The sequence below is a fragment of the Erigeron canadensis genome, chromosome 1 (genome assembly GCF_010389155.1).
Source record: "Erigeron canadensis isolate Cc75 chromosome 1, C_canadensis_v1, whole genome shotgun sequence".
NCBI lineage: Eukaryota > Viridiplantae > Streptophyta > Magnoliopsida > Asterales > Asteraceae > Erigeron > Erigeron canadensis.
This window is the reverse complement of record NC_057761.1, coordinates 55,374,842-55,401,415: the sequence shown is the minus strand read 5'-3', so window position 1 is coordinate 55,401,415 and position 26,574 is coordinate 55,374,842. Positions and strand designations below refer to the sequence as shown.

General features: G+C 32.7%; 3 protein-coding genes and 1 long non-coding RNA gene across 16 annotated transcripts; 3 read left to right on the top strand and 1 right to left on the bottom strand.

Annotated features, from left to right (window-relative positions):
- The first annotated feature begins 5,588 nt into the window (after positions 1-5,588).
- Positions 5,589-10,347, top strand: LOC122603548. 5 transcript variants are annotated; one of them, XM_043776302.1, is made up of 11 exons: positions 5,592-5,948; positions 6,437-6,628; positions 6,713-6,840; positions 6,944-7,052; positions 7,184-7,223; positions 8,118-8,207; positions 8,304-8,403; positions 8,527-8,666; positions 8,865-8,967; positions 9,234-9,829; positions 9,916-10,347. In XM_043776302.1, exons 2-11 carry the CDS (start codon positions 6,490-6,492, stop codon positions 10,139-10,141), a joined length of 1,671 nt encoding a protein of 556 aa, XP_043632237.1. In that variant the 5' UTR covers positions 5,592-5,948; positions 6,437-6,489; the 3' UTR covers positions 10,142-10,347. The 5 variants fall into 5 exon arrangements, with proteins under 5 accessions (XP_043632213.1, XP_043632228.1, XP_043632237.1 ...); XM_043776309.1 differs by having other exon boundaries at positions 5,594-5,948; positions 9,249-9,829; XM_043776278.1 differs by having other exon boundaries at positions 5,589-5,948; positions 8,304-8,666.
- Positions 10,348-11,175: 828 nt separating this feature from the next.
- Positions 11,176-16,648, bottom strand: LOC122582854. 9 transcript variants are annotated; one of them, XR_006321271.1, is made up of 8 exons: positions 16,422-16,648; positions 16,058-16,099; positions 15,791-15,849; positions 14,529-15,294; positions 14,149-14,230; positions 13,098-13,536; positions 12,619-13,029; positions 11,176-11,552 (listed from the first exon to the last, which is right to left on the bottom strand). It is a non-coding gene; the product is annotated as an uncharacterized LOC122582854 (long non-coding RNA). The 9 variants fall into 9 exon arrangements; XR_006321263.1 differs by having other exon boundaries at positions 12,619-13,536; positions 14,529-14,610; positions 14,680-15,294; XR_006321264.1 differs by having other exon boundaries at positions 12,619-13,536; positions 16,422-16,507; positions 16,580-16,601.
- A 1,923-nt stretch (positions 16,649-18,571) lies between these two features.
- Positions 18,572-22,640, top strand: LOC122581552 (iron-sulfur cluster co-chaperone protein HscB homolog). Its single transcript, XM_043753786.1, has 6 exons — positions 18,572-19,056; positions 19,654-19,750; positions 19,834-19,923; positions 20,255-20,320; positions 22,104-22,172; positions 22,270-22,640. The coding sequence occupies exons 1-6, from the start codon at positions 18,689-18,691 to the stop codon at positions 22,405-22,407; spliced, it is 828 nt and encodes a 275-aa protein (XP_043609721.1). The 5' UTR covers positions 18,572-18,688; the 3' UTR covers positions 22,408-22,640.
- Positions 22,641-23,379: 739 nt separating this feature from the next.
- LOC122580851 (fra a 1-associated protein) lies at positions 23,380-24,939 on the top strand. The gene is made up of 2 exons (XM_043753008.1): positions 23,380-23,677; positions 24,364-24,939. The coding sequence occupies exons 1-2, from the start codon at positions 23,481-23,483 to the stop codon at positions 24,767-24,769; spliced, it is 603 nt and encodes a 200-aa protein (XP_043608943.1). The 5' UTR covers positions 23,380-23,480; the 3' UTR covers positions 24,770-24,939.
- Positions 24,940-26,574: the final 1,635 nt, after the last annotated feature.

The window sequence follows — 26,574 nt, the reverse complement described above, 5'->3', positions numbered from 1 at the left end:
TCCTCTCAAGGAAAGTAATAATAGACTTCGAAAAATCTACCAGGGTTCGAATCTCACTTCCTACATTTGTAGGAGTGGATTATTGGGAGGGTTTCGAATTTCGTCGTTTAAAAAATTTTTTTTTAAAAAAGGATGTATATATTACGTATAAGGAAAATATTATGAATGGGAGGTACACATGATTTACATGACCAAACACACAGCTGTGTCGCACACGACATATCATATTTGGTTTACCAACTGCTTTCGTCTCTTAACTTAACTTTATTTATTTTATACTTCATAGATAATTAGTATTGTCGGAATTCAGTTAAGATAACTACAATATTATTATTAGTTTTCCTTTTATTATATTCCATGCTTTAGTGTTGTTTCCTGGTGTATTTGCAGAGTCAATAATTATTATTTATTATCTGTAGCAAATGTAGATGACTTTATAATACATTGTTTTTCGTCTGCCTCATTTTGTTTAAACAAAATCTTTGATGGTATTTATTACTCATCAAATCGTTACTTAATATTGTTTGTGTGCATACACGATTACACGGGTCTAAAGATTAGTTATCGTTATATGAAAAAGGATGCGTGATAAAATATGTGTAAAAAGAAATTTATAAGATGTTCTACTTTCATTACATCACGAAACGAATAACACACTTTATTATTAGTTCACTTTATAAGTTTTTGATTATTTAAATGATACCAAAAAGTTTGGTGAGAATGAATAATCGATTATTAAAGTTTTGACATAAATAATAATGGCAACCATATTTTAATTAAAATCATCATCATTACAAACGAATAATTTTAATCTTTTATAAATTTAGGTTTCATGTGAGTGACTTTTACTACTATTGATTTTAGACCCGTGTCCAACACTGGACACAGGATTTACAATATTAACAATATCAGATCTTCATACATTTAAGTCATAAAAGCTTACAATTTTAAAAAAAACATGGTTTTAAGTGTTATATTTTGCAAGTTGTAGTACAATAATCATAGGTTCCTCACTGTCATTATCAGCCTAGACATATTGATGGAATTGTTTGTTGTAGTCATTCCACAAGGCACATGCTATATATAAGAATTTCTCCATTATAATATATTTTGAAACAGATGTACTCATAATGTGATATTATTAGAAAAAATAATTAAGAATTAAAATATAAACATATTTGTGATCCCGAACTTGACATTCAAGTATATGTATTTAATCATGATGCGCGTTCATAACACGCATATGTTTATTTTCAATCACTTGTTCTATGATAATATGATAACAATTAGGATTGTTATTATATTCTTTGATAACAATTAGGACTATCTAATATTTGTTAATAAGTCATTAGGTTTTCAAATAACTTTTTGTAGAAAATTTTAAAAAATTCTCTCGAGTTGATGGCTAAAAATATATATAAATTAAGTATTCATGGCTAAAAAATGTAAATTATTGATGGAAAACAAAAAGTGTAAATTAATGAGACTTTTTCTACAAATTAATATAAATACTAAATATATATATAAATTAAGTATTCAGGGCTAAAAAGTGTAAATTATTGATGGAAAATAAAAAAGTGTAAATTAATGATACTTTTTCTACAAATTAATATAAATATTAATATAATAATATATTTGGATAATGATTATTAGGATTTTTAGTTTGTAGTTTATCTAAATGATGACATCATCAAAAGTCAATTTGATGAAATCGAACGATGTGATTGGTTAATTAGTCATTAGTTCAACTGTCTTATAGTATATATTAAGATTAAGATTTCTGAATTTGTGTCTTCGATTTCGGCTATGCCTGTAATTATAAAATGCTGCATTATTAATTTTAATAAAATTATTGATTGTAAAAGTTCGGTTGTCACATACTTTTTGGAACACATACTAATATGGATGGACAAATCGGATATGTTTTTATTTTATTGTCACATCAAGTATCGATATATCATGATTCATGACTAAAGCATTTGGCGAATTTCAAAACAAAGAGATTCAAAAGAAAAAAAATAAAAAATAAATAGGTTTAAACTAAATGTAGTGTGTGTGATTTGAAAACATCATCATCATCATCAATTTGCAAGAGGAGGTTGGGTGTCTTGATAATACCGGTAGCGACCTCATGCTTTCAATTCGAGTGGATTACGTAATTAAAGAGGAAAGCGAGTCGTAGCCGGATGGCTTATGGGCCATGCAATCTTGATTTTATCATGAGAAATCTTAGTTCAACCTTGTTATTATGTAAACATTTTGAGATTAAGGAAGGAAAAAAATATTAAAGAACAATTACAAAAATATTCAAATTAGACTCCATACATTTAGGTAAAAAATTTGTGTTTTTGGCTTAGTAAGGCTTACAAAGGTTATAACTAAAGTTATTAAATTTGACACGACTTGAGTATTTTTCAATCGGACTAGATTAGTTTCATTGGAAAGAAATGATTGAATTCAGGGTAGTAAACGTTAAAATAAATATGAGTTAATTACATAAATCGTCTCTGTCGTGGTACTCAGCTTGCAGGTTTTATCTTTAACTTTCAAAAATTACAGTTTTAGTCCAAAAAACTTTGCTCCATCAACAGTTTTAGTCCTGGCCATAAACGTCCGTTTAAAACCAAGTCACGTGATTCACACGTGATGGGTAATCTCGTAATTTGGCTTAATAATACCCAGAGTTAATTACAGAAATCGTCCCTGCTGTAGACGGTCACTTGCAACTTTAATCCCTAACTTTCAAAAAATTACAGTTTTGGTCCAAAATTTCTATCCTCAATCTATATGAAAAGAAACATTTACACACACACAAAAAAAAAAAAATCATAATTATCCAACTTCTTCTATTTCTATCAGATATAAATTCACAAACAATCTTAACTCACACCCTACTCTCTTTTTGAAAACTAGAGATTCAGACTTTCTTGGATTTAAGTATTTATGGGTTTTAAGTAATTGATATATATTTTTTACTTAGTTTTATTTTTGTTTTGAGAACTTATAAAAACAGAGGAAGAGCTAAGAATAATATAGATGGTGAGATTTTTCTAAGATTTTTTTGTTTGTGAATTAATTGTATACAAAGAATAGATCTAATATATATATAGTTATATATTATGTTTGTATACAGATCATGTATTGATATGAAAGTAATGAGATTTGGAGTTTCATTAAATGTTGGATTAAATTTGTTTTTGATTTTGGATATGGGAGTGTATCTGTGATATATGTTATGCATTAGAAATCCAAATGATTTTGCATTTAATTTTATTTTGGATTTTGGACCAAAAATGTAATTTTTTGAAAGTTAGGGATGAAAGTTGCAAGTGACCGCCCACAACATGGACGATTTCTGTAATTAACTCTGGGTAATATTAAGCCAATTTACGAGATTACCCATCACAAGCAAATCACGTGACTTGATTTTAAACGGACGTTTATGGCCAGGACTAAAACTGTTGATGGAACAAAGTTTTTTGGACTAAAACTGTAATTTTTTAAAGTTAGGGATGAAACCTGCAAGCTGAGTACCACGACAAAGACGATTTCTGTAATTAACTCAATAAATATTAAAGGTATAAACAACATATTTTAAATTCTTTAAATAAATTTATTGGATTAAAACCATTTCCTTTTTTTTTTTTTTAACATAATGATAATTTGATTACGATTGGATACAATCTCTTCCATAGCATGTGTGGATCCCATTATTGTGTTAAGCGCTACCATAATTGTATTAAACGCTATGTGTTTCTTTATATGCTAACATACAAAACAAATAATTGTAGATAAGCTTGTATCGACATCGACACACTCCTTAGGAAAGCACTTGTAGGCTTGTATCATAGGTGTGTGGGTATTGTATAATAAGCGTCATGAAGGATTAGCTTCGTAAATCAGTAAGGAAATGAAGTTTTTTTCGTATCCAGGTTATTCAGAAAAGTGAGTTTTTTTGTTTTTTTCTTTTAAAATGAAAACGTATGCTGATTTTATGACCGTTTCTAACCCCTAGTATCAAAATTGGGTTGGAAAACTTAACCCAAACTCACAACCCGTCAACTGGAACCTGGTAGTTAAAATACAGGTTTTTTGAGTCAAGAGGTCGATTTGTCGGTTGGTCGATCAAATGGATTAGTAGCTTGGTGGGTTGGTAGGTCTTTTCTAGTTATTTTAGGTCAAATGGGTTGGTTAAGTCAATACAAATTCCCCAAAAGTATTCAGCCAACCGAAACTACAAAAATTCAAACAGTTTCTAGCCACTCAAACAAAAAGTTAGGTAGTGGCTTGAGCAGAGCCAAAACGAAACTAAGTGTGCGAAATGCGCCGCTAAAACACCACATTACACTTCATCATCCTTGTCCGTATCGGCCTCAGAAGCAAATACGTCGAGTGTTTCGCACCCACACCTTCCACCCACGTAAATAGACATTTCTAATTAAACATATTTATGAGTATCGATATCTCATTTATCTTAGTCCCAATTTGGATATCATGTAGTTTATTAGAATCCTTTGATATATATCAACACAACTACCTAAATAATAAATGGGAAATGATAAATCCTCATAAAACAATAGTCTAATAGATCATCCTAACTATTAGATTGAAACATGTAGGAAAATCAGAAAGTGAGATTAGGAAAGACTATTAGTATATATCACTTGTCATGTTTTAAAGCTTTTAAGATTATTTTTAGGCTTAATAAACTAATAATTAATACTATTTGTTATTTGTGATTAAAGTAGGTAAAAAGATAGATTTCTCACTATTAAATTATCTATATCTATTACTATATTATAAAACAAATCTATTTTTGAACTTTCAATTTTTCAACATTCAATTTCAACAATATACACATGATAATGCATGATGTACCATACATCAATGCATACAACTTTATCTCTTCTTCACAAATCATTTTATTTCTCTAATTCTTTCAAAATCATTTTTCATTTTTCTCAAAAAGCGTACATCGATAAATTATAAAAATTATATGAGTGTTCTTAAAATTTCATGCTTTTTCATTAGAGCTGTCATTCGATATACTTACGACGAATTTTTAAATCCGAGTACGGAGCCCGTACGGCTAAGGCATTTGGCTATGACATTCTATCACATATCACCTCCTATGACCGATCACACTCGCCTATCACCCTCATCATTTTACCGCCGCAACGCGCGGGTACGTGCTCTCGTTAATAAAAACAAACCATTAACTTTGAAGCCTAAACAAAATTTAAATAAAAATTTTCCTAAGTTGAAAATCAACTTAACATGTCACCTTGTGATTTTTATATATAAGTGTACATAGAAAAAGTTAAATTTTCATATAAAAACTTATTTTTTTTATATTTATGATAAAATTATAATTATTTTATGCATATTAATTTAGCAAAAACCTTTTATATAAATAGGAAAATATATACTGTGAATCTGATTTTTATTCAATTGATCTTCATTCTGTCGCAAGCGTTTAACATAATGAAGTATCAATTTTCATAGTTCGAATCATATAAATAAAAGCAAATCCCACACAATAAACATTTGATTGATTGACAGCTGCAAGGCTTCCCATTATGTTGACCCAAAGGGCAGTTGACAAACACCCATAAAAACACACACATACACGTAGACTAGTATTGAAAGCAATTAACCAAATACAACGATGTTGGGGTCTCTCCATTTTTGATGTTTGATATATTCAAGAAATACATGTATATATGTATCCAAAACCACCCCCATATGCCAGGGATCCTTCTTAAACTTTGTTTCAATTTGTCTCCTTTTCATACTTCCAAATCATTTTCCTTTCTTGAGATTCTCATTTTTACTTTCTTCACAGTAGTAACTTAAAAAAACAAATCCTTTGTTTTGCTTATTCTCATCACCACCTTCAAAACACAGTGAAGAATTCAATCTTTAGTTTATCTCAACAAACTCAACTAGTAAGTTTCATTTTCTTGATCACAACTTTATTCTCTGTCAATTTAAACCTTTTTTTGGAATATATAATCACAAGCTTCAGTCTTTCCAATAGAAATATGTGTTTTTCACTTGTATTTATGGTTTTTGATTGTTATATGTAGTGATTCTCTGGTTTTTAGTATATGGGTGTTTTTTAATATTGATTTTCTTGACTCTTTTAGCTTTTGGGGGTAAACATTGAATGACAATAAGAACTTTTCAATAATGTTTGTGTCCGTATTAGCAATTATTTGTCATTTTGAGAGGTACCCTTTTGTTGAATGAGTTGAATTTTCAATCTTCTTGCACATGGGTATTAAAAAAGACACCAAATTTGTACACTTTCTAAAATTAGAGTATTAAAGAATATTGAGTCTATGATTGTTTTTTAGCTTTCATGATTGTTATGATAATATGACTGCTACATGTTGATTAATTATGATAATTATCGTAAACTGGATTATTACAGATTATAGTGGAAGATCATAGTCATATTCTACTTGTTGTTTGTGCGATTTACAAATGGAGGGAATGGAAAATATATCTCAGTACCGAGATAGACTCGACCAAACGGTCATGTCTAGTGATCTTTCTAATGTGGAAAACCTTAAGATCCTAGTTGAAAGTCAAATGTCAGAATCAATTCAAAGTGAAGATCAAGGTTGAAGAATTCTCATTTCCTTTTTAATCAAAAGCCGATTTTGACTTTCGATTGTTAATATTAGAAGATTTCGTTTCTATGTAGATTGTAGAGATAAATTAGTCCAGAAAAGAACCAAGGAAGTGGCCAATTTTCTTAGCATGCTTAGAAGTGCTTCGGGGAAGGCGGTTAAAGAGTCAAAAGTGAACGAAACACCAAGTGGTGGTTGGAAAGTAGGTCATGTTATATGTTTATTCTTCATCTTTCTATAACTTTATGCCAATTATGTGGGATAGTTTTGTGGTTTTGGTCATTAAACATTTTTAATTATGGCAGATAAAACATGATAATCAAGAATGTCGTGTTATGTATAGGGAGGGACCTGCAGGCACTCCCTTCCATACATTACTTGTGGAAGGATATGTTGACGGGCCTCTAGATGTTTGTAAGTAGAGTTAAAGGGTTTTGAGACATTTGTCATGCGAATTTAATATCTAATTATGTGTTTGTTATTATTATGAGTCGTTTGAAAATTTTGTGCACAAATATAATGTGAAATTATATGTTTGAGTGCAGGCATGTGCATATCATGGGAGGCAGGACTTTACCAAAAATGGTAAGAAAATTATTGGGTTATTAATTTTGGAAACTACTGTCTACGGTTCATAAGCAAACCACCTCTCATTTGGAAATACTTATGAACACTGTATGTTGTAAGGATGAGCAATTCTATAATGGTTCTTTGTCCTTTTATATTTCCAAAAATTTTCTAAAATCTCTCTATCTTGCATAGTATAATGTCTTTTTGAACAATTTCACAAGACGTTAGTTTGTTTGCTATGCAAATCCAAGTACAATTATACACCGCAACTAACTTATCTGACCACAGTAGTCAAAGAAAGATTGAACAAAAACAACACCGTAATTCGCTAATAGACCTTGTAAACCACATTAGGAAACAATTCAGCATATGCCTATCTACTTATGAAGGAATTGATATGGTAAATATATTTTTTTTTTCTCAAAAGGGGTGAAGCAATCTGTTTTATTGACATTTGGATCTAACGGGTTTAACAAGCACAATTACCCAACCCACCCGACATGCCATCCTGCTGCCAAACGGTTGAATCCTGACTCAGAGTAAACTTTTGTGACATATCTCTCGTGGGTACTATACAAGTTCCAAATTTGAACTCATGAACTCTAGGCTATCTTGAAAAAATTAAAAGTTTAAACACTTCAGTAATCTCTGAAAATCACAACATCAACTCCTTCTTTCTTTACAATTGTCATCGGGTGATATATGCATACTTTTAACCCTTTTTCCATTACCCTCACTAGGATCATTGTATCTTGGGGTGGGATCCTCAAAAGTTAAAATCTATCATGTTGGTCAATATTTTTTATAAATACAAATTTTCAACTTGAGAGGATGTCAACCCAGATATTGGACTTAGACAACTTGAGAGGGATTCTAACATGAGAGGATCTTAACCCTTGTTTCTTGTAGGTGGCCTCAATTCAATATCCCGACTTTTAAGGTTCTCTTTTCGGAATGTGTGAAGAACATCGGAATGGGTGAACAAATATCTTTAGTGAGGTTTGTCTAAACTATGTAAAACTCGATGATTAAAACCTTAGTATAAGATCATTGTTCCTGGATGTTGATAACTATATTCCTGCATGTGGAAGAAAGGATGAAGCTCTCATGGCCAGTATCGGCAAGAGAGGCGTTAGTCCATTACGTTACACTTAATTACTACCAAGATGATCTCGTTATAGTGCTTTTAAACACGGTAATAGCTTATGCATATGAAAGATATAAACTACTGCTTAATAATGAATACTGGGACAACCTTTATTGTCCTTGTGGACATAAACCAATACAACCCGTCCTTGTTTTCTCTTTTTTTTTGCAGATTTCTGAGACAGAGGATATTAGTAAAAGCACTCATGGATTCACTAGAGATGGTATACCGGACGTAGGAAATGTGATAAGGATGGATGTTGTGGGAGGCCTTGCTTTACAGAAAGTGAGTGCCAATAGAAGCTACTTCCGGTAAAGATTTGCATTTTCTTTGTTTCATGCTCTTTATTGTTCATATCTTGAGAATAGTTCAAAACACTAACTTAGAAGTCAATGCTCCTTATTTGCTTTAACATAAGGTCATCTTTTTTTCTTGATGAAACTTTTTACTCCCCATCTGTTAAGGATTTTAGCTTTATAGCCGAGTTTAAAAAATTTCATTATTTGCAGGGCGATTGCAAACATGGATGTAAAACTTGATTTTGTTCCTCCAGCGATCATCAATTTTGTTTCCAGGCAACTTATAGGTAGCGGCTTCAAGCTCTTTAAAAAGGTGTGGTTCTAAATCACTTCAAACAGCAAGCTTGCACATACATCATACTTTTGACTTTATAGTGTCTGTTTAAAGTTCATTATCCTGAAACAACTATAAAACTTTTTTTCAATTATGATGATTGGTAACCACATGAACTATACAAGATTTTCTACAACTAAAGAAGTTATAACTTCAAACATTTGTAAAAATCTTCATCGACTTTTCATCTGAAAACGGCCTGGTTTGACCTCAAAAGTCATACTAAGCCTTTTCCATGCTAATAGTACATATTACAACAGGAAGTGGCCTCTGTTACAAAAGGTGATGAAGATTTCAGTGAGGCCTTAAAAAAGCCATTCTATGGACGAATTCGTGAGGCACTCTACTCAGAAAACAACGTACCTAACGGGGTTTCGAAACAAAAAGATGTCGATATTTATTATGAGGCTGTGGAACAAAATGATATCAAGATTGTTGATGAAGTTTTGGAACAAGAAACGGACAATATCGGTCAACCTGAAGAGCATTGTACCTCAAAGATAGAAGTGAATGATCAGACATCAATTTGTGAAATTGAGGAAGTTGAAGAAACTGAGAGGTCACATGAGAATAGTTATAGTAACAGATTATTATACGATGATAAAAAGCAAGTTGTTGTAAGTCCTGAAGTGAATCAAGCACTAGGAACGCTTGAAAAGGTCATTACCATCTTTAGAGAATTTGGATTTAATCCGCGATCATTATCATTCTCGCGATTTGTCAATAATGTGTTTGCTGATCTTGAAGACAATAAATCATATGGTTCTAAACATTTTGTAAACGAGTTAACAGCAAGAAAATCAAAAGGATCAAGAAACAGTTATTCAAGTCATAGCTCCAGGTACATCCACTAACTTTGCAAAAGAGTAGTATATTCTTTGTGGTCTTATATTAGACGGGTCCAACGATGAACGTTTTCTTCCTCAGGCACAAAGATTTTGAAGTGGGCTTGGCATCACCAGAAGACGATACCTCAGGCTCACGCAAAACTCACAGGAGTTCATTCTCTTTCGTCATAAATGAGGCTATAAATTCAACATCAGCAGAAAACAATGCCACTAATGGGAAGCTTGAGAACGGATTGCCTAAGAAAAAGGTCAAAAAACAAAGATTTTGCTGCCTCAACTTCACGTCTGGGCGGCTAGTTAGTTAGATTATAGTTAAAATTATACAGGCTCAACATACGCAAATATACATATGATACATTACAGGTGCAGATGGGTCATTTGGGTCTAGATATGTTCTATAGTTTAAAAAATGTGCGAGGATGGAAATTAATTACCGTTTTCAAAGATGTTTCTGACATTTTTATACTCGTAATAACATTCAAAAGATGTGAATATATGAAAGATTATAAAAGAGGAAGTACATGCAGTGATGGACTGATGTTAGTATGTAAGATATGAGTTTTTTACTAGTGAAAAGATTGGTCCTCATTCATTGTTTTCGTCATTGATTGTTAAATTTCATAACCTCTAATGGCAAAATTTGTCCTAGATTCCATTTTGTTCTGTTTGGGATATATATATCAGTTATCACGACAATAAACTGAACAAGATGGAACTTTATAGTGATTGGTCCTTCTTAATATTAATTAGTAAGTGTTAGGTTAGATCACCAAATCAAAGTGCATAGCTTTTTAACTGCTCAAGGGGACCAGTGAATACTTATCACACCATTATCAGTTTATCACTCGATATGCATTATTGCATTGTATACTCAACTTCTTAACTGTTTTGCTATATTGTTTTGCTCATTAAATTTCGACTCGAGACTCACTTATCACACCATTATATACTCAACACCATATTTTGAGACTCACTAGCCTAGTGGTAAGACAAGCACTTGGTGACTTTAAGGTCTCAGGTTCGATCCCAGCTGGAGTAAAAAGTAATTCATTCAAGGTACCCGTTACGAATAAAGCCTAGACCCATATATGAAGTTTAAATACGCGGGTTCGATCCTTCGGGGTGCCCAGATCATGTGGGGATTAGGATGGAGGTATTTTATCGGCATCATGACTCATACGGGGTGAGTCGATGAGTATCCAATTGTGGTACCGGGGCTAAGGTTTCCCCCATTAACTCTTTTGCTGTATTGTCTTGCAAGCTCATTAACTTGCGAGTAACTTCAACTCTAAACATTGCATTTTAAAGTTGACGAGGGTTTAAATACCCGTGCTACGCACAGCCAAACATTTATCAAATACAAAAGACTAACCATTGCTTTATGCTTACTTGAAGGAGTCATGGGTGGACTTAGAGTTACTCCACCAACATCCCCATTTTGAGATGAATATACTCTAGAGAGTAGGTCCTTACTTTTAGCGGAAATACAAATTTTAACCACATGAATGGGGGCAAAGTGTTTTAGCATATATCCACCCAAGGCTGGTTATAATATTGTCACTATGAAGAACAAAAGGAGCCATGTAGCTTCGATCTCCTTCAAAAACTAAAGATAGGGAAATCTCTAATGAAGTGGAGGAGGAAGGTCATCTCTCTTCTCATCTCCACCAAGTAAACAATCCACATATGCAAGCATCATATCAGATGTTGCTGGACCTGCATTTAACCAAAAAAAAAAAACTATTTAATCACCTAGTGGTTGTTCAAACAGTAATTAACTATAGTAAAATTGAATACAGATAAAATACACAATAGAACTATTACATAGCAATTCTCAAGCCATCTGGGATACACATATTACAGATTTTGGGTGGTGTCTAGAGAAAAACCTCACTCTAAAGGTGGCGAAATGGAGGAAGGCTGGATAACCAGTTAAGAATGTGTTCTAGTCAAACAGGTAAGCACTGTACAAGTCAAAAACAGATCAAGATGAAGAAACATCTTCTGTCCAACAAAATCAAATCTAACATAAATAATAAGTGTATCAAATATACTTAAGAAGTTCTATTACTCAACATTATTCATTTTTTGGAAAGGAACTATTTGAAAGGTTTTATACATTAACATTAACTTTTGGTGACTTTTGACACATTTGACCAAATTCTTATCCATTCAAGTATTAAAACAAAAATGCTTGACCGAGTAGAGATCAAAGATAACCAAATCGACCCATTTAAAAGCTAAATGGGTCGAAACTGACAGAAACAAAAAAATGCCAGTGATGATGGGAAGTTTAGCAGCAAGTTAAAAGGAACTGTAAATGGGCAGGTGGGGTGGGGGTCTTTAAGGGTTCGTGTGGGGTTTGGGGTTTTAACACGGTTTACAAACCACGTTATGCGTAACCATGTCAAAAGATGGGAGCTTTTTTGAAGTTATCAAAGGACAGCATTAAAAACAAGTCTAACAAGTAATAAAAAAATTCTTCAAGAAACTGTTGTTTATCCTAGACCAGTTGCCTTATACCAACAAATAGAAAAGTTTACATAACAAAGAAGAAACCTTTTTTCCATGATCAGGTAGTTCATCCGATAAATGCCCGGGATCCATGCAACCATTTTAATGTTGAGATTTCCTACTATGATAATGGTGCCAAAGCCTCTTAATAAAACCATCTACCCAGCCCACGATTAGCTAAAGTTGAGATTTCCTACTATGATAATGGTGGTAAAGCCTCTTAATAAAGCTGAAATGCCTGAAGTTTGAAGGAATCCAAAAGACTAACCATTGCTTTACGCTTACGATCGATTGGAGGAGTCATGGTGGGCTGAATTGAATTCCATTAAAGTTACTCCCCCAACATCTCTATCTTGAGATCAATACACTCTGAAGGTTAGGTTCTTAGTTTTAGCAGATAATACAAATTTTAACCACATGAGTGGGGTTAAAGTGTTTCAGAATATCCACCGGTACATACAAGAAGAATCTGCAACAATATGGGTCAAAATATGAAAAAGTAACGGGGAACTAACTCGACATGGAAACCATCACTAATATTGACATCACAGGCGATTCTCTATTTTTTTGAGACAGCCGCACACCCCATCACCAGAATAATATAATCACACAGCTCAAATAATCATGCACCGTTAATGATATCCTTCTTGGACCTACCCTTCATCAGCTTTTACATGGCCTAAAATGAACACACAGAGTCCTTAATTAGATCCTTATCAGCATCATTCTCCAACACCAACAACTTACCTTCAAGCATAGTCTCTTATCTAAGCTGCCGTTTAAGAGTAGAAATCAGTTGTGCACATTAACAACAAATGTAGTGAATGTTTCCCATTCCTTAGCTACTTTAACAATACCAGACACTGCAGAATGTACCCACCAGCACAAAAATACTACTTTGTTGCACTGTGTTGTAACTCAACCAAATGAGTGGCTACATCAATGCAAACAACTATGTTTCCAGTAACCTTCTAGTCAAGTGTACTGCTATGAACCTATTTGTCAACCGAGCGGAACAACTGAATCCAGGCAACAACTGTATGTGGGCTAGGTAGCAGATTTATCGAGCTGTAATTAACACCATGCCCGATGTAAGTATCATCTCACTTCTACATCACCATCTTTCATCATTCTTGTGACTCCTCTCCATGATCCTATCTTTTAATGATTCAGATATTGGTATCTCCTTCATCATTCAAAATAAATTATTACGCATATTTCATCCAATAAAACGAAGCAAATAAACAACTGTTACAAGTTTTTAAATTAAATCACAACAGCTTAAAATAGATTGTATTTCATTCCACAGTTTAAAAAGTTTTGATGTTAGACACAATTTGGTTATGATCCCAAAAACTCAAATAGAAGTATAGAACCCTGTTAAACAAAAATATTTATTGCTAACTGTAATGAACTAAACCCTTATATGAATTTGACGGAAGAAACTTATTAAGAACAAGCTACTGAAAAAAAGACGTCTAGATTTGTGTGACCTGAAAATTAAAGAGATCAGACAGAAATCAGCACAAGACTGAACAGACTGAAGACAAAGCCAGGTAAACGTCATCTTTAGGAACTTACTCGAAAAGGAAGAAGGAATATCTTTTAGAAGATAAGAATATATAAACATCAAGATAGAGTCTCGGAAGATATATATGAATCCCTATTTACGAATATATATATATATATATTATATTCTAAGAATGATAGATGTTGCGGGTAATATCGGAAAACCTAGGCATTGCCACTTTTGCGAAGTACACATCTCAGTTGATCAAGAATATAATTAGGACAGTACCTGATGAGGTCTCATGCGATAAGCATCATCTCATAACCCTTTGAGACAAAATATGTAGCCCCATCAAAATCCTCTTTTCTAACTGCAATATATAATAATTTTAGAACATATATTTTTGTGAACCCAAAACAATAACTTGTACAAAACAGAATAAGAGACATGATAAAAAGAAAATATTAATGATTTCAACAAAAAAGGATATCAGATCATTATAAAGAGAGAATCGCAGGAAATGCTCTTTTCATTCCAACTAAATTTAGGCTTATTATATGAAGAAGTAGATCGAAGACAATAGAATATACCTACATAAAAATAAGGATGGGACAAGTAGATATAGGATAATAGTTCATTTGTCCAACCTCATTCTATCAAGAACTTACTTCTGACAGGTGGCACCATCGTGCAAGATGACAGCCTGACTTCATACAGCAAATTGAACTGATATGAAACATCGATTTTCTTCTGGACAAACCATAGAAAAACTAAGTAGTGCATATCAATGACACATACAAGGAGGGTGCAAAGATATACCTGAAAGCAATGCCCAATCTCTCACACTATTAGAATCAGAAGTGTAGCATACACATACATAGTTAATTAGCTTCCAGAAAAAGAATAATCAGGTCAACCTTCTTCTGGTGAAGCAGAAACTACCCAACTATTTCGAAACCCTAAACCAAGAAAACAATTTAAAGCATACACCTCCAGTTTTGAAAAAAGAAAAAAAACAAAACTTTATTTTAAATCACACCAAATTGTAGATGATGGGTCGGGTTAAAGTTTTGTTGCGTTAATGGGTCAGGTCAGCTCCTTTTTAGTGACACCAAACTTTCTATTGCACATGATAATATTTAAAACCTCCAGTCTTAATACATGAAACTGTAGATTTCAAAAGAAGTTCAAACATCATGCACCAGAATATTATATTTTACATCATATACTTAGGAAAGGAAGTCATAAACCCGTAACAATAAAGTAAATCAGCAGATAAACTATTCAGCTGTAATAGATTACAAAGTTCTACCAGGGAATAAAGTTCAACTTCTTAAAGATTGACCTCAAAAGCAGCCACTTTCTGAGTGGACATCATTTCATGACCACCTTCCAACGCCTCTTGTTCATTAACCTTGAGTTTCTTTGTAGGCCCTGGTGCATCAACGTCATCATCATGACAGGTGCTGCTGCTTTTTCGAGAGTTAATTCATACTCAATTAAATTATTTTACTGTTTACTCAAACTGTTTATCCGATAGACATCACAGGCCATCCTCTAGTTTTTTTGGACACCAGAGCAACATATTCATATCAAAAACTGAAAAAGATTTCAAAAAGCCATTGAGGAGAGGCGCATCTTTATTACTTATAACTGAATTCAATGTCATACTTTCAATCCGACATCACCCACTCTTGTTTAATTCGAATTACCATCTCGTTACTCTTGGGACATAGCATTCATTTTAGTCATTAGTTAGAAGACGACCCCAAATGAATTCATTCATGAGTAAATGGTTAAAAGCAACGTCTATATTAAAGTTTCTAAAGTTTTGAGGTAAATGAGTTACAATTCATAACCTATCCTAGCAACAATCTAATGCTGAAATTCTGAAAAATGTATGACTTTGCACATTGAAATGACGACTTACATAGTGTGGAGGTACATGGTTGCTACCCTCAAACACTGCAGTTAACTGTATTTTCTTTCCTGTAGAGAGAATACATTCAGGAACCAAAAGAATTGAGTCTAGACAACAAATAAGAAGTGCAAGAAAATGCAAAAAAAAAAAAATGTAATTATTATGTTACGTAAACATATCTTCCTAATTCCATAGTTCTTTAACTTTTTTACCTATTAGATGAATTTGTTAAATGTCATATATGTATGAATATGACATACTTATTTATAAACTTACCAGAATTTGAAAAACTTACCACATGTATAAATGCTTCACCTGCTGAAAAATTTCATAATATCAATAATGAGAAAAAAAAAAGAAAAAAAAATTGCATCCAATCAATTAATCATAGATATATAATACAGCACCCAAAGTCATCACCGGAAAATCCAAATCCGCAAATTCAATGCAAAAAACCCTAAAGAATTTAAATTAATGAAAAATTCCAACAAATTAAATATAGGTTGATTAAATAATTGAAAAGAAGAAGTTTGAATCTGTAAAAAAATTGATTTGATGAAAATGAAAGGAGTAAATTTGATTTTGGGGTTAATGGCTAAATGATCGGTGACAGTTTAGAAGATGGGAATATATCCTTTACCTGTTGATTCTTCGACTCCCATAAGATGGTGTTAATTGCTACAACCCCTGGTACTGTAATATCATTAATAAGCTCACCATTTCAACCTACACGGTTCCCATCACATTTAACAACATTTACCACAATAATAATCGTTCAATTCATAAACATATACATACAAATCTACTGCACTACATTCAGATTAACCTAATCACAAAATAGTAAATCATAAATTTTAAGTAAATTCATAAAAGCCCTAATCAATTTATATATATATATATATATGGGTGAGATATTTTGAGACCACCTCTTATTTATTTTAGGACCAACTAGGACTATTGATTTTTGTACACCATCATCATCTACTACGGTATACAAGACTTTTTAATAAAAACACTAAGAATTTCCGATGACGGGCCCACCAGAAAATCATGTGTAAACTTACACGTGTGTAAGTATGTGTAAGTTAACTTACACATGATTTTTCTGTGGGCCCGTCGCTGAAAAGTCTTAGGTCGCGTTTGGTTCATAGAATTTGATGGAATTGGAATTGAATTCCATTCCTTAGTGCGTTTGGTTGCACAAAGAAGAGGGAATCTCATTGCATAGGAATGTAAACATTCCATCACTTAAATTTTCAAAAAATCAAAAACATTCCGTCAAATTCTATTCCTTCAAATTTCAATTCCTTTGAAAGATTCCATTCCTTACCAAAACATTCTGTGAAAGTCTTGTATATCGTAATAGATCATGATGATGGTGTGTAACTTATGAAAATCAATGGTCCTTTTTTGAACTTTTTTTAGTTGGTCTCAAATTATCTTTCCTATATATATATATATATGGAAGCCATCCAATAAGAACAAGTAAAAAATAAGAACATGTAAGAACTAACAGGAAACTTCCACATCATTAAATATTAAAAAGGGTAATTTAGACAATTGAAAATTACAAATTAATATTTTTCTTTTATCTCCATAAATAAGTAACCGTGATCTAATCCGATCTAGTTAACAATTTCCATATCACGATTTTATTTCTATATCAATTTTCATATTAAAGTATTTAGTTTCTATTTCATCAAACCAAGCCCTGTATTTGTTTATTTATTATTTAATTTCCAACTTTTCTCAACAATATGGATCCTAGTCAAATTAGTTTTATGCATCCAAGTCAAGTAAGATTAATTTTCATGCATCCAAGTTATATTAGTTTTTATGGATCCAAGTCATTTTAATGCATCCAATTTAGATCGAAGTTATGTTAATTTTTTATACATCCAAGTCATTTTCAATGCATCCAAATCATTTTTATGCATCCAAATCATTTTTATGCATCCAAGTTATATTTATTTTTTCATGTATCCAAACATCCAAATGTTTATTTTTGATGCATCCAAATCTTCCTTTCTTTTTCTTTTTGTGTTTTCCGTCTGAAATGCTTTTCAAAACTTATCTAAAGAATCGTTACATTAATAAAATATAGGATTAATTATTTTACAAATTAAAATACAAGTTGGTACGTAAGTTTGAAAAAATTCTTCAAAATTAACAACTTGGTAACCGTCTTTTTCTTTAACTCCCAAAACGTGTTATTATAGCCATTTCTTTTTTCTTTTTTCCTTCTTATTTACTATCATATCCTTAAAATTCTTGGTAAAAAGACATATTTACCATGAAATCTATTTAATATTTTAAAAATACCCTTATTCATCTTGGCCATTCAATTTTTCTATCCAATGGTTATAAACTGTTCTCACTATTCTTATTTTTAACCTGTTCTCACCGGAAAGCTACCCTATATAGATATATATATGGCAATCAAATGAGAATCAACTTAAAATGAGAACAAATAAGAACACTTAAAAACTACATTTTGATGCATTAAAAGTTCATAAAACTGACATAGTGCATAACTAATTATCATTATTTAAGTGTTTAACAGCACATGAATCCGTCAAAATAAAAAAAAATAATATATTTTTTTTAATGCATCATTTTGATAATATACATAAAAAAAGAAAAAAAAAAAAACAAACCATATATATAGGGAGTAAGATTTTAAGATGGGAAGGAAGGAAAGGACTGCACGCTGCCACCTATTCTGAAAATTATTAAAAAAATAAAGACAAATAAAAAATAAATAGAAACATTTATTAAAACTGAAAATTTCCCAATTCTTGAAGCTGCCTAGACAAGCAGAAAACTTGATATCAAAAACACTACAAACATCACATGGGTTTAGCATCAACAACAGGGTTTTAGAACTAGATCAGTTTCTCTCCAAAAATGTGGAGAAACCAACAACTTATTATTAAGATTAAAACAAGAACATCCTTATTATCAACAAAAACCCTAAACCCTAAATTTATATCCCTCCAAGAACCCATCACCCAGTTTCAAAACCCACCAAATTTCTCAACTTCATCTTTCTTCATTCCCAAACAACCAATATGGGTTTCACAAAACCACCCGCAAAATCATCTTATTATACGGAATCCCAAAATTCTTGGAAACAGTTTCTTCAGTTCTTCTAGTGAATCCAGTTTCAGTAGTTGTTGGAATTGTAAGCGTGACAGGGCTTTTCTGTTTTGTGAATCTTGCGGGAGTATTCAGCCTGTTGACCATTCTGTTGATTATTTCACCATTTTTGGTTTGTAAGTTTTTTTTTTTTTTAATTTAAAATAATAGCCCTAGTGTCAAGTTCTTCATGGATATAGTTCTGGACAATGATTATTGAGTTGATGTGTTTTGGGTTTGTTGGATTTTTATAGTTTAGTTCCTAATTGCAATTTGAACCTTCATTAGAATTAAGATTTTTGATAAAATGACAATATACTTTGGTAAGTGCTAGCCGGAACAATTATCTCATATACTCTCGAGTCGTCGTATTTACTTTTGGCAGCCATGGTTTGTTCTGTGCTCCCTTTTGGTCGTTTTATTTGGTAACCTGACTTGTGTAAAATTGTTGAGTACAATGGCTCGGGGACAAATTTGAATGTATCTTGTTATATGTATGATTAGTATATAACAATGCTAACGTATAGAGAATATCATTTGAGCTGCCAACTTAGCATATTTACTTGAGGTTACTGAATAGCTAAAATGCTACACAAAGCTATCTTTTCGTGATTCTGGCAAAACTGAGCACTAGTTAATAGTAGTTATTACTACTCTTTTGACAAAAGTGAAAGTATATTAACGTGTTATGGATCTCGCTCTTTTGATTAGCTATTACTACTTTTATATGACAGAGAGAGGAAGTTTAATATTGATGATAGAACTTTGGAAGGAACATACAAAAATTGGCAGAAAAAGCTTCATCCTGATTTGGTTCACACCAAATCTAAGGTTTGTGAGTAAATTATGTTTTGTTTGATTTTTAAAAGTTCTTTTTTTTGTTGGTTCATGTGTTGGTTCTTGTTGTTAAGCAGGAGGATAGAGAGTATGCCGCTGAACAGTCTGCTAGGGTTATTGATGCGTATACTACACTCCGTAAACCATTGTTAAGAGCGATTTATATTGTAAGTACAAACATAGTTTCTGTGTCTTGTAGATAATTTAGCCATTTAATTACCAAAAACTGTATTATGGGTCACCAATAACATAATTATCTAGCAATTTACTGTACCTCTAGCCCATCTGACACATAAATTCATCACTATATTTAAGTCATGCCTGCAGACTGAAGACATATTTTAGTAGCATCGACAAACAATCCACCAAAAACGCTTTTCTAGTTGACTTTAGAACATATTTTCGCCAAACCGGTTGATTATTATTGTTGATTGATTGCTTGAAAATGATCTTCATCGTTCAAATGGCTTTTTTCTTATCATCTTTCTGCCTTATTAGATGAGGCTTGAAGGGATTGAAGTAGATGAAGAACAAACTGTCTCGGAACCGGAATTGTTGGGCGAGGTAATTTAAGGTCCTTGGTTTCTCATAGTGATTTCCCTATTTCCCTATACATTGTCCTAGACTACTAGGTGCATGTATATATTCCTAAGACACAACTTGTTATGGATGTCTATTGCACATCGAGCGAGATAGAGTTTCCTTATGTACTTCTTTGCTATTCTTATATGGATAGATGTGGTTGAGACCCTTGTCCACAGTGGCGGATCTAGGAATCCGCCATTGGGTATGCACTTTTGATTAAAAGAAAATAAAATTTGTATGTACATATAGGTTGTTAGCAAGGTTTAAACAAACGGGCGAACAAAAATAAACTACACTTCATAACGAATTATATTGTCCACTGACAAATAACTAAACAGGTAACCGTGTATATGTCCTTGCAAAACCCTATTTGTATAACTTTGCTTTAATTTTTTGTGATACTAACTTTAATTAGGGATAACTCAATTTCTATTTTATAAAACTGATGAATCTTAATATATTAGGGTGGACCATATATAATTTGTACATCTTGTGACGCTATACAAAGTTGCAATTGCAATTCTTATATCCCTTCACACCTATTCTTCTATTACACGTGTAACTCCACAAAGTTGAACTTCTCCATGTGTTGCACATCTTCTTGGGCACATAATGAATATAAAAAACTATTTTTACAATTTTCGGAGAAAAAAAAAAGTAACCAACTCCGTATTTTTACTTCTTTTCTATAATAATTCCACTTAAAACACTCGACATCATATCACTGATATATCATACTAGTTATATATACACATATAAATATAGGGTAACATTCCAGTGAGAACAATCTTAAAATAAGAACGGTGAGAACACTTAAAAACATCGTTTTGATGCATTAAAAGTCCATAAAACTAAAATAGTGCATAACTAATTATCATTATTTAAGTGTTTAACAACACATTGATCCGTCAAAATCGAAAAAATCACGTTTTTTGTTTTGTGCATCCATCTTGGATGCATATTCATCAAAATGATGCATCCAACAAAAAACATGATTTTTTCGATTTTGATGGATCAATGTGTTGTTAAACACTTAAATAATGATAATTAGTTATGCACTATGTCAGTTTTATGGACTTTTAAACCATCAAAATGTAGTTTTTAAGTGTTCTTACCGTGTTCTTATAAATATAAATATAAATGTATGACAGACCAAGAAGAACACAACAGGTGTGCTCAATTGATAGTGGAGCACTCTGTTAGGAAGTTCGAATCAGAGCCACCAAAGAACCAAGTTGATGATCTAGTCATCTAGTTGATGAAAATGACATAGAGAAAGCTAGCTTCTTGCAGTTATGATGCTCCCTTGAATTCAACTAGTCAAAATTTCTGATCAGTAACTCTAATCAAAATGGTTTCTCGGTAAACTTTCACTTTTGATTTCGATTTTGGTTTTGGATTCTACATTAACAAGAGAAGGGAATCACGGATAATTGTTGCAGGGTGTTCACCGTTTAACCACCGGGTATGCACTCTTAAGAAAGTTTACTATAAAGATTCAAAAAAGTTTAAAATTTACATTACGGATAGAACGCACAGGGTATGCAAGTGCATACCCTTCGGTATGCATACGTCCGCCACTGCTTGTCCAATCTGAAATTCAATGCTTTCTAACCCCGTTATTCATATACATTCGGACCCTACTTTTATTTCGACTCACATAAACTAGTTCCTGTGAAACAATTAGTATTTCTTATCTACCCATATAAATGAAACTCATTAAGTTAAATTGTCTAAGAGTAAAATTTCACTCTGCTTGCAGATCATGGAAATTAGGGAAGCAGTGGAAGAAGCCCCCGACAACCGAGCACTGATTCAGATTCAATCCCAGGTACATGTGAAACATATTTTAATGGCTTGGTGTCTTACAGCTAAGCCTTTTAGAAATAATTTAGCGATTCAAAACTTTTTTTTCTTAATTCTTATAGATGGAAGAAAAACTTGGACATTGGTCTGAATTGTTTGCAAATGCTTTTGAAAGTAAAAAATATGATGAAGCTCTCAAATCAATTCAAAGAATGACCTACTATCATCGTGTGAATGAAGAGATTGTTAAGAAGCTCTAGTCCAGCTATTCTTTTGAGCTGTTTCATGACATATAGATAATTTAAAGGATTACAGGTGGTGTTGTTTGGCATTTGATGTATGAGAATAGGCAAAGCTCCAAACAGTTCTGGTATAGCCCTTAACAAGAAACATGAATTCATTTGATTTGTTAAAGCCCACGTTGTAGGGAAATAGCAAGAATTTTATACCCTGTGTGCCGAAATCTAATAAAGATGTTGGATGCATGCTTATACTTCTGTTTGTCTTGTGTTTTTTTTTTTTTTCTTTTTTTTTTTTTTTTTGTGTGTGTGTGTTAGATTCCTCATTTGGTAGATGGTGTCACCGTGTCAGTTTGATGGTGAAACCATTGTAATGCACGGATGAGGCTTCCATAAGTATATAGTTTTATCTATGGAAGTCCACATGTTGGTTCAATATGGAAAGGGAGGGCATATGTACGTTAACAATATGTAGTCATACATAATAGGTACAAGTAAGCTACAATATATGTATAATTGGTGTATAATTAAACGATTTAATACAGCATATATGTGCTAATACACAAAAAACAAACAAGAAAATGAAAAAATAAATATGAGAAAGAAACCGGCACTATGTATAAAACAAAAAGGGTTTGACTGTTAGAGTGGTTAAAGAGTTCATATATAGTGTTACTGACTACAGCAACAAGTTTGTTTTTTAAGTGGTCGAACGTTGTAGTTGGTTCCGAAGAAACCTACGAGTAATATATTTATGTAAAGAACTATTATGGACTGTATACAGAAGATATCAAGTGGTTGGGGCTATTGTTGTAGGCTCGAGTAGAGTAGGCTCGCATTGGTTTAAAATCTAACGTAAAAGTTGGAGAACATAACTTGGAGATAGTCGAAAAACTTAAGGGGCATATTTAGAAATGTTATAAAGTTGGGTGCGTGCTTTATCAACAAGTTAGCAAAAACATAAACCGCCTTATTATTTATATTTTTACCCCCCACCCACTTTTTCCTTGACAAATAAACTCTCGAGGTTTCTGGAGAAGCAAGACAATTCATTAATTAATAGAGAAGCAAGACAATTCATTAATTAATTAATCATGGGTTGGGTATGGAAGGACGATGATGAAGACTCCTCGGGCGAGATCTACGGTGGAAACAATCCTAGATCTGACGGCGTTGCATGCTCAACCAGGAAGATTGTATCTTCTCAGTGCAGAACTGAAGAGGTTGAGCCCGGCAAATTCATTAAGAAATGCGAGAAAACCGAACAAGTTCTTAAGGATTGTCTTGGCAGGTATTGCTTTTTCTTTATTCATTCATGAATGTGTTTTTCTATTGATTAATATCTTAGCGTTATTTATTTGATTTATTAGGGTTTTTTTCCCTTTTTTGTGTGTGTATATATTGTTTGTGGTCCAAGGACAAGAAAAGTATAATGATATCGATTACATCGTAACTTATATAGATTAATTTCAAGGCTTGCATTTTCAAGTTCTGCATTAGTAATTACATGACCTCATTATTTCGTCCCCAATTGTATATCATTCTTGAATTATGTCTCCACAGAAGTTATTCGGCAGATATAACTTGATTTGATTAATCTAATGTATATTGCATTAATAGATGTTTGTTTTCACACAGTTATGTGTGTGTTTGTTTGTCGTAATTTGGGTAAAAGTTTAGGGGGAAAAAAAAGCATAGCACTTGAATTGTCATAGACAATTAGGCAAAAAATATACCGATTGTGGGTTACTTAGTTGGATGAAACAATTGACATAGCACTCCCACAAGTTTATGTGTCACTTGGAATGGGGCGAAAAGGATTCGTTAGTGCAACAAATACGTTTGATTCGGTCCCCCCAAATTCTGGATGCTAGTTGTATAAATTTCTGACCTGTTAATAGAATAATAGCAAGCGACTCTGGCACTCTGCCCATCAATTTACTTGAATCAGTTTGACACGTATTTAAAATCTTTCAGGCCATCTGAGGTAGTGCATTCTAACAAGGAATACACTGAAGAAGATGTGACTGAACAGATGACAAAAGGTTCTTCTTTCCCACGGCAGTCATCAGAGCTTACACCGTTTGACTTCCCTGGACTGCGCAGTGATATAGAATCAATTGAACGCAACTTTTTTGGAAACATGAACCGTTTCTTTGAGGCTGCTGAAGACATGACGAAAGGGATTTTCGGTATGTTTGGGTCTCCTCATCTTTATGACGGGGACTCCAAAGCCACTTTTGGGTCTCCTAGTTTGTTTGATGGGGATTCTAAACCTTCTTCTAAAAGGAGTGTACCCATTGAAGCTTCACCTCCAAAGATCGTTGAGCCTGAAACTCGTGATGGACATGTCGATCTTTCAGGATTGGCCAGAGATGTTTGAGCTCACATGATCCACTTATATTAGTGTCTTGATGCTTATTAGTATGGTTTTGGAATAATTGTAGATGCTAGTTAACTAAATGAATTGCATTTATTAGATGTTTTAATCTTTGTGGTTGAAAAAAATATCTTGCTATATTAATTTTAAATAGCAGTGAGCTGTGTTGAATATTTGTTCCTTGTTTGGAGAATAGAGTATAAATGTTATGGGACTCTACTAGCAGAATTTTTCAGGCCCTATTCTGATACATTTTGTTGATTCTTAGAACTTTGTTTCTATACTTTGATGGCCTAAAGATTCGGACTGGCAAAAGTATATTTGGTTAGGATCAATGATCTCGGTGCATTCTTTAGAGTTTCGTCGCTTCTTAAAAGACCTGGGATAGGATTGTTCCTAGGGACAAAACCAGACCACGTTGAACCAATTAGGATGCTGCACTGAAACTGAAAATTTAGAATATGGTCCCAAACTAGATTAGCTGAATGCAAAAGGTTTTATAGCTTCAAAATATATATTTTCATGTTGAGCCGTTTAGAGATTACAAACTCTAGATTAAAAATAAAAAAATAAAAAACCTGTTCAGTTTTAGTTACCCGGCCTAAAACTAAATGGGACTGGGACTGGGACTGTTTGGCATGTGGATCCATTTCTGAATGCCCTGCAAACAGAACCATAAAGGGGTATCCTGAACATCTAGATATGGTTACCGCTGAAAACTAAGATTGAGCCTAAAAGCCAGCATCTGCAGCATGAATAACCTTTTTAAGAAAAGATGAGACACGAGTTTAGGTGGGAGCTTTATCAGTGGAGGAAATCTTCTTTGTTCATTTCATCAAGTGGAAGTCAAAGGAATAAGTAAACTTCTGGGCGGGTCAATCATGAGTTCATGACCTCTATTGCACCCATTCGCTTTTCACATGCCTCTTATAAGTTATAATAACGCTGTTAAAATTTTCATGTATTCTTGGTACATTAAGTTGCATTAGCACAAAGTAATTTTACTAATCACCGACAAGCCTGCATAGTGCTCAGATGTTCTAATGTCTTCACAAGAAGTATCTTGTTCGAACCTCACTAGGTTAACAACCTTGGGAGGGCCAGGATAAAAGGTTTGAAAATGGTCACGGGAATACCCCACTAGACCGTTTATCTTTCAAAGATTTGTCTTTCCTGATAATCCGAACATACAAAACCTCTGAGTAAGAAGATAACAAGTAATTAGCCTGAAAAGTAATGATATTAACGCAAGTTTTATTATAGCGGCATCCTAACAATAAAAACCTACCATTTAATTCAGTAACCCAATATACTCATTACTCATAAACACCGATTAAGTTCAACATTCATGTAAACTTGAATTATGAAATTAAAATGCCAAAACCTCGACGAGAACCAAAATGCAAAAAATTATAAAATGAAGAAACAACAGGATATATATATATATATATATTTTTTCTTGATAACTTTGTATTACATAATTCAACCATACAAAGATGTCACAATTCATAACCTTTGTGTGTTGTACATATCGTAAAAGATTGAAATGAAAAGAGTTGTTAGGAGTATAAAAGTTAAAAATGTTAAAATTGTGAATGAAAGTTGATGGTGTGGTGTTAAGTTGCAAATTAGCCCATTGTCTCAAAGACAAGAATGAAGCTGTCTCCGGCAACAGCCGGCCCGCCAGCCTCTAACTCGGTTAGATATACAAACCCATTATATTAAATGCTTTATTTGCATTATTATATTTGTAAAAAAAAAAGGTTTATGTTTTAATTATTATTATAACTAATAATAATTAGTTGTGG

Excerpts from the sequence above, each read along its gene's own strand:
- LOC122603548 (XM_043776278.1), top strand. The coding sequence starts at position 6,490 with ATGGAGGGAATGGAAAATATATCTCAGTACCGAGATAGACTCGACCAA. Across the intron at positions 7,053-7,183 it reads TGACGGGCCTCTAGATGTTT|GCATGTGCATATCATGGGAG; the intron begins GTAAGTAGAGTT and ends GTTTGAGTGCAG. Across the intron at positions 8,968-9,233 it reads GCTTCAAGCTCTTTAAAAAG|TACATATTACAACAGGAAGT; the intron begins GTGTGGTTCTAA and ends CCATGCTAATAG.
- LOC122581552 (XM_043753786.1), top strand. The coding sequence starts at position 18,689 with ATGTGGAGAAACCAACAACTTATTATTAAGATTAAAACAAGAACATCC. Across the intron at positions 19,751-19,833 it reads TGGTTCACACCAAATCTAAG|GAGGATAGAGAGTATGCCGC; the intron begins GTTTGTGAGTAA and ends GTTGTTAAGCAG. Across the intron at positions 22,173-22,269 it reads TGATTCAGATTCAATCCCAG|ATGGAAGAAAAACTTGGACA; the intron begins GTACATGTGAAA and ends TAATTCTTATAG.
- LOC122580851 (XM_043753008.1), top strand. The coding sequence starts at position 23,481 with ATGGGTTGGGTATGGAAGGACGATGATGAAGACTCCTCGGGCGAGATC. Across the intron at positions 23,678-24,363 it reads CTTAAGGATTGTCTTGGCAG|GCCATCTGAGGTAGTGCATT; the intron begins GTATTGCTTTTT and ends AAAATCTTTCAG.